The sequence below is a fragment of the Heptranchias perlo genome, chromosome 12 (genome assembly GCF_035084215.1).
Source record: "Heptranchias perlo isolate sHepPer1 chromosome 12, sHepPer1.hap1, whole genome shotgun sequence".
Classification (NCBI taxonomy): domain Eukaryota; kingdom Metazoa; phylum Chordata; class Chondrichthyes; order Hexanchiformes; family Hexanchidae; genus Heptranchias; species Heptranchias perlo.
In genome coordinates, this window is record NC_090336.1 from 22,953,271 (window position 1) to 22,961,309 (window position 8,039).

At 41.6% G+C, this 8,039-nt stretch overlaps 1 protein-coding gene across 2 annotated transcripts in view; it reads left to right on the plus strand.

Moving 5' to 3' along the window:
- The window catches only part of LOC137327890 (inner centromere protein A-like), a 54,854-nt gene extending 47,657 nt beyond the window's left edge, over positions 1-7,197 (plus strand). The window contains exons 16-18 of one of the 2 annotated variants that reach the window (XM_067993788.1): positions 1,043-1,240; positions 2,290-2,449; positions 5,441-7,197. In XM_067993788.1, coding sequence (XP_067849889.1) covers positions 1,043-1,240; positions 2,290-2,449; positions 5,441-5,649 — 567 coding nt within the window. In that variant the 3' untranslated portion in view covers positions 5,650-7,197. The remainder of the gene's footprint in view (positions 1-1,042; positions 1,241-2,289; positions 2,450-5,440) is intronic. The other variant, XM_067993789.1, reaches the window with a different exon arrangement.
- The last annotated feature ends 842 nt before the right edge of the window (positions 7,198-8,039 follow it).

Consider the following 8,039-nt stretch of genomic DNA (forward strand, 5'->3'; position numbering starts at 1 on the left):
CCTTATATAACTGTCTTGAAGTTTTTAAGCATGACTGCTAACTGCAGTTACCTTTTAAAGTCATGTTCACGACTTCGAGCAAGTGTAAGTGAAACAGATTTTACTGTTGCCAATTCTGCCCTGCAGTATAGCGGAGCATTTTGGGAACTGACTCCATTACAGACCATCCTTTCCGTTGTTGCAAGTGCCATTTGTGCTGATTAATGCATAGCAAATGGCCTATATATGATAACTTTCAATTTGTGTAATTTATATTTGTGCATGTTTCAGCAATTTGAAGGTAAAATTCAATTTTCGGATATGATTTCAATTGGTAATGAAACTACTGCACTAGTTAGACAGTGGTGTGTAATTTGGTTTCTGCACTTTCAGAAGGTTGCTTTTGTTTTGGAAAGTTGGATCTATTCTTCCCTAATTAACTTGGTGAAACTATTCATTGAATAGCTGTGCTATACAGACCAGGTAGGTCCCAGGGTTCAATCCTTGGTCTGTGAGTTAACTGATCTTGGCTGCAGAGGAATAGAGTTGCTACAATTGGACTTGGTTAGAGAGTGAATGTAATATGGGGTTTCCACTCCTGACCGCTGTCCACCAATTTCCTACAGATGCTCGGAGAGGACAGAATTGGGCTCGACTGTGACGTGACGTTTCTCTTTCTCTTCCCCCTTTTTCCCACCCCACCCCCCAATCCCCCCACACACAAACAAAGTGGATGGATAGCCTGCTGATCCCACTCTCAAGCCTCACATGAATAAGTCACTTGGGTGTGATGTACCTGTGTAACTGATGCAGCAAGGGTCAATTTGTTCATGATGGGGTGGGGGAGGGAAGAGAAGAGATAGTTTGATTAGGAACTCGTTCTAGTATCTTCCGCTAGTCATCTGTTTAGCTTATCTGGCTAGCTTGGAGCAAATGAAGTCAATCTGGTGAGCTGATTCGGAACTTTCTACAGTTTTTGGGAATAGAAATTTTACTGTTTTGATCTTTCCAACACACAGCCCTTGAGCTTTTGAGGTTAATGTTTCCATGTCCCTGTTTGTAGGAAGAACAGCGATTGGCAGTGCTGGAAAGTCAGTGTTTAGAAAAAGAGAAAACTAGAAAAGAGCCGGAGTGTGAGCACCAAGAAAATGAGAATAGACTTTGTGAAGATCAGGAAAGAAAATGGAAGGAAGAACAAGACAGGAAAGCCGAGGAAGAGGTCTCTAACAAAAATATATTGAACGTGACTGTGGAGGTGCATGTGAGTGTTTTAGTAATTGGAGAGGGAATGAAGTTGGAACAGTTTCTTATTGATTTTGAGTTTAGCATAATAGTGAAATTATTTAGATTTAAATTGACAGAACACGAGTGCTGGGTCATTGGTCAATATTGCCATTCTTTATCACTCCTTTGTGTGTATGATCCTTATCCTTTTTATAACAGATTTGTGGAAGCTAGAAACGGTAATATGTCTAACAATTAAAAACATTTATTATTTCAAAGCATTCATCTTAAGACTACATACAGAGCAGTACACTCAGTCCTATGTCTAAAAACTTGCATATAAAGAACTTCCTGGGAATCATGAGCGATTAGACAAATCATACATTATCCAATTATTGATTAGTTTAACTTTGGGTATTTTATGACTCTTGGGTCATCAAACAGATTGCTGAATACACTCAAAGGGGGCCTTGTGTCCTGGTTAATATCCTGTTACATTGCCTAAAGTTTTGTCCTTCTCCAATGTCATCAGTGTCATTATGCTGAAAAGATAGGATTTGCGAGCACACGTTTTAAACCAATTCTCACCTCATGTCATTTAGCTATAATTGCTATATTATCTGTTCTCACTTTGTTTCATATTAAAACAATGTAAAAAAAAAATCTCTCTCCTTGCATTTCCTCACCACCGCCCCCCCCCCAGCCCTCTGCCCGGCCACTTACCACCACTTTCTAGTAATGAGTTGTTGAATTGAGCATCTTTGCACAGGAAAGGTACAGAGCAGAGGCTGGGTGCATCCTGTTCCTAGGATAAGTTGGCGACTCTTCACTGAGCTTTGCTTGCATGTCTTCTGGTGGCTGCCCAATATGCCATTGGTCCCTGCTTTTGGAGTAAGTGACCCACTCAACCACAGGAGTTCTGTGGCCTGTTAGTGGAAAGGGGAGAAAGCTGGGGGAGTGAGAAGGTGCATGCCTGGGTTTGGTGGGGATGGGGTATACTAAAAAAAAACCTGAATTGTGGCCTTACTAGAAATTGCTGATCATGCAACAATTTATGGGGCTTAATGGGTTAACTTTGTTTTCCAGCACTCTCCAGCCCCAGAGTCTTACACTATGACTCCCAATGGCTATTCCAAACTCAAGTTGCCTAAAATAAATCTGGACAACTATGGAATGGACCTGAACAGTGATGACTCCACAGATGACGAGGGGGCACCACGTAAACCCATCCCTGCTTGGGCTGATGGTAAGTGATTGACTTCAGATCAATTTAGAAAGAAAATCTGTGTTGTATTTCTGCAATGAATTGGAAAGCTTATTGAATTGCAGTTCATCTGTTCATAAACCATGCTTTGAGCCAACATTATGTCTAAGGGGAGGGAGTTCTCTGGATGACATGCTCTCTGGATCATATTGTTTTGTAAACATTGTATACAGTTGCCCACATCTGAATTAAAGGGGTCACCTTTTTGAGACCATTTTAATTGTTTTAGGAAACCCTGTGGTAGCTGTGCTGTTTAAATCTTGTACTGAAGGCACATTCAATGGTTCAGTGGATCAGCTACTCACTAAATAAAAATCATACAAATCAGCAAGATCTCAATAACTGCTCAGTTAGTTGATTTCAGGGTGGCACAGTTAGCATCAACGTGTCTGGGGAGGGAATATCATCCAGTCCTCCTGCTCCTTATTTGTTATGCAGTGACTTTTGTTGGAAGGTGCATGTGTATGGACTTTGAACATTGCAGCTGAGCCCAACCTGCTCTTCAGATAGGACTATTGATAGTTTAGGTTCACAGGAAAAGGTTAAAATGTTAATTTCGTCCTTTTTTTTCAATTTTCACATATACTAGGGGGTCACTACTGACTATAGACAAGCACTGAAGGGCACACCGCAGACTAAATCCTTGTATGTAGCAACGTGGAGAAGATCAGCTTGTTGCAAATGTTTTAAAATAAGCAATGTCGCTGGTGTCTCTCTCTCTCTCTCTCTCTCTCTCTCTCTCACACACACACACTATAGCAAATGGAGGGTCAAAGGCTAGGCAGCTGGGAGTTTGAAAATACAGTTGTAAGTGACTTGGTGGGGGGCAAAGAGCAGGGTAAGAGTTTTTTGCCCAGGGGTACAGAAAGAAGTGCAGTTAAAAGGGTTAGCTTCCACATGTATTCTGACAATGTGGTGCTCTACTCCTTCATCACCTTTCTTGACCCCTCCACTGCCTTTGTGTTGTCAGACTGCTTGTCCAACGTCCAGTCTTGGATGAGCTGCAATTTCCTCCAGCTAAATGTTGGGAAGACAGAAGTCATTGTCTTTGGCCCCTCCACAAACTCTATACCCTTGCCACCAATTCCATTGCCCTTCCCAGGCTCTGTTTGACCCTGAGCTGAGCTTCCGATCCCATTACAGATTACCTGCTTCTGCCCAGACTTTACCCCATCTCTTGCTGAAACCAGGTATCCATGCCTTTGTTGCCCCAGGCTTGGCTATTCGAATGCTTTCTTGGCCACCCTACCATCCTCCAGAAACTGCAGCTGATCTGAAACTCTACTGTCCATGTCCTATTCTACTCACCCCTGTTCTCGCTGACCTACATTGCTTCTTGATCCCTTAACACCTCAAACTTAAATTTAGCATTCTCCTGTTAAATCCTTTCACGGCCTGTCCTCTTGGTATCTCTGTAACCTCCTCCAGCCTTGCAAACCTCTCCCCCACAATGTGGATAAATGAGATGATGCATTTTGGGAGGAAGACTATAGAGGACGTGTATACTAATTGGTAAAACTTTAAAGGGGATAGTTGAACAGAAACCCTTGGGGGTTTCAGATACATAAATCTTTTAAAAATGAGTACCATTTCATGCTGTAAATGGGATACTAGGTTTTATAAATAAAGGTATGGAATACAAAAGCATGGAGGCAATGTGAAATCTATACAAACTATTAGGTCTCTGTTACAATATTGTACCCAGTTTTGAATATCCTACTTTAGGAAGGTCATGAAGAGGAGTACAGAAGAGATTAAATTATATCAGGGATGAGGTCCTTTTGGTTGTGGTGATAGACTAGAAAAGCTGGGGTTTTTAAAGGTTGAGGAGATATAGAGGTGATCAAAGCCGAGTGATTTTGATGAGGTAAATACGAAAAAAATACTAAGAGTCAGTAACTCAAGAGCATAAATTTAAGGTCATCTAAGGAATGAAGGGTTGGCATAAAAATTATTTTTCTGCAGTGGGCTATTGGGACATGGCATGTCCCACTGTAAGTGGTGGAGGCAGAATCCATAATCCCTTTTTCAAAGGGAAATTGATAAAATATTTGAACTTGAAAAAAAAATTGGATGGGGGGAGAACAAGGTAAGGGATGAAGTAGGTAGCCTCTTTGTGATATAACATCAGATGATTTTAATTTCACGAAATGGCTGCAATGGAAAACATGCTGTGTTCTCTGACCTATCCTCTGGCTGTCTTGCTTCTGAGAGCAAGAGACTCCAGAAAATCTAGACTTGCAGCTAGATGAGTTTGGTTGACATTACCCAATGTACGAGGACATGCATGTTGCACCCTGGCTATAATTGCAAAACTGCACATCCCACAGAAGGCCTCTGAACCTGAGGGAATATCTTAAATGTGCACTTTGTCTCCAAGATTACCATGTCATTCCTCTTCCTCAATTTTAGTTAGTCTTCTAATGTATATGATGTACTCTTAATCATGTTGGCAGAAACATTTCCATAAACCAATAACTAAGTCTAAACCCCCCTTTCCCCCCCCCCACCACACCAGGGACCTGACACACTTTCAGAATGTGGAAACTGCCTCTTTTTTGGCCTCTGAATTGCCCTGTACCAGTCAGTGAGAAGACAGAAGGGCCAAACTAGATGTCATTCTCAAAACAAAAAAATTCAGATTTTGGAAATCTGAAACAAAAATAGAAAATGCTGGAAGCATTCAGCAGGTCAGGTGGCATCTGTGCAGGGAGCAGGTGGGTTAATGTTTCAGATAGAGATCATCAGAGCCAAATGTGATTCTCCTTTCTCCCCCCCCCCCCCCGCCCCCCCCAACGTGGGGAAATATCTAACCTCTGCTTGCTACCCCGCCCCCTCAGCAATGCAACTAAATCAGCTAAATTAGTTTGCATTTTCAGTCTGAGGAGTTGTGGTAACAAAGCTTTTCCAGCTCATGTGTATCACGTCTTTGAATGCTTGCAATTGTAATGGAATTTGTTTTTCTGTCGTCAGGTAACGAACTGCAGCAAGCACTTGTACATCAGTATTACCACCCACCTGACCTGGACAAATTCTTCGGTGTCATTCAGCCCCCCAACCTTGAGACTATCTTTGGCAAAAGCAAACCACGTTACCTCAAACGCACCAGTTCTGCGGTGTGGCATTCGCCGCCTCTATCAAACAGTGTTAAGAATGTACCTTTTGGCTTTAGGAAGTACTGAACTGATCCTGTGTGGTATTTTTACAGTAACATTCCAAGTACTGTAAGGAATGAAGCTGTCTCCTGCTCTGTCACTTTTTTGACCTTTTCTATATCATGACTTTATTGCCTTCAGTGTGTGTGTGTATATATAATAGAAATATTTTGCAGATAAAGGCATTGAACAGCTCAGTCAGCTGCTTCTCAGGAATCTCATTGAGCATGTTTGTTTTGAGGTTTTTATATCTTAGTACACTAAGATTTTTTTTAGTTTATTTTCATTAGACTCTAGTATTTGCCTGGGATAAAAGTCTGCCTGCCTTCTGTAAGGGTCATATATGAAATGCTTATAGGAAGTCTCAATCCAGTTCATATTGTGGGCATGAGCCTACAGCGCACAACTTTCTAATGTGCAATATTAATTCGCAAGCTCACAGAATGTCTGGTGTGCAAAATCTCGCTGATGCAGTAGGTGCTTTTCTGTAGTTGGGATTGGGGCAGAGTACAAGGTGCTTTACTGTGCATCTGTCTGTACACCTGCTTAATGCTGGGTGCTTGAAATGGGCTGATTTCCAATTCCCAGCATGAATGCCCCTCGTCTTGAACACACATTTTGAAAAGGACTCTAGTATTTCCACTGGAACAAATACTTTTCTAACTAAAGAATATTTGATCTTGAGGTTTTTGGAAGCTTCTAGAATGGCACATTTTAAACAAAGATACTGGGAAAAAGCCAGACATACAGACCAATAAGGTCCCAGATTCAATTCATAGGTGATCTCAGCTCAGGTGACACTTAAGTGTTGAAATTGGTTTCAGCACCTCTGGGCCAGTGACTGGAAAATTGTCTGGAGTTCAAACTTCTGATTTGCTTTCCCTTGTGGAAAGTGCATGGGGATGTCTGAGAACAGGCTCAGGCTCATCTGTAATTTTTCTCTTTCCTCTCCCCAAACAGCCTGTCAACAATTACTGCTTAGACTCTAATGTTCAGGATGGTCACTTGGGCAAGATACCTGAAGGTGCCCATGGAATCATACCCAGCGAGAGTTGTACCTTGAAAGGAGGATGAGAGAAGATTGGCAACAAAAAGCCCCTTGGGTTTCAAACACTACACTGTAGTGTCGTACTCATTCTGCCAAGAGGGTGAAATTTCAGGGTTCAATATGATGACTTCAGATGCAATATGAGTCTAAGCTGTGTTGGTGCTTGCTCTGTAATGAGTGTCTCAGTGTAAAGTTTTTTTTTAAATAAATCATGTGCAAAGGGCTAAATTACAAGAGGGATATCTTTTTTTATGTTGAAGTTAATAAAGAGTTTGAGATCTATTCTGTTAACTTTATTCCTCAGTTTATAAAACCAAACTTGTATTTAACTACTATAGTTGCAATAATGTAAAACTAAACTGGAATACAGTTTCTGTAGCCTGTTAGCCATTTGGTTTTGCCTTGAGTGTAACACTGATGCATGGGGAAGGTTTGGAGAACACTGTCATTCATCTCTGGATTAAAATTCAGTCCATACCAAAGGGATGAAATCCATTTCTTTGGTAGGGGTCTATGTGAAATCAGAACTTGATATAAAATGGCCCTTAATTTAATCTAAATTGGCACACTCACACAGACACTTCAAGGCTGGTGTAGAAATTGTAAATTTGGGTAACTCTAACATTGCTAGCTTTAGACTTCATCTGACCTGTTGGCGATCTAGCTTTAGGTGAATTCATTCAATGATGATTAGATAATACACTCAAGCAAAGTTGCTGAGAGGGGCTTACAGAAGTCTGGCAGTTCAGAAGCATAACTTCAGTGTCAAATTAATCTTATCAAATAGGTTTTTTTTGGGAGGCGGAAGCCATTTATGCTGGTTTTCTACCTGAAGTTGATTTTTTTTTCTCTCTCTCTCCTTCTCCTCCCCCTTCCCCCCCCCCCCCCCCCCCCCCGGGAATTCTCAAGTGCTCTTTTGCCCTTTTTGTATTCTGCCCAAGTCCTGAATGACTCTTAATGTATTTAAATATTTAAGAGCCAGTGGTGCTTCAGCAGCTGAGTTTCCTGCTTTTATGCTCGGATAGTGCTCTGGGTAAGTTAGACTGAGAATTATAAACTGCAGCTGTTGCCAAGGTCAGCTGAGATGGGCAGAAGTGAGGAGTTTGAGCCTGAAGAAGCTGGAGAGTTTCCACTCATGATTTCTACAGTTGAGAATAACTTTTTGTAGCATTTATTACACCAATGTGAACTTGCTTCTGACTGTCTGCAAGATGCTGGCAGATTTTCACCCCCACCCCACTGAGTGAGGGTTATTGGGAACAAGTATGGCATTCCTTATGGGGATACCCTTCTATGTCATAGAGAAGGAGGAAGAACAGCACAGGATGGAGCAAAGGAGAGCCAGGCAGCATTTAAGGAGAATGCACCC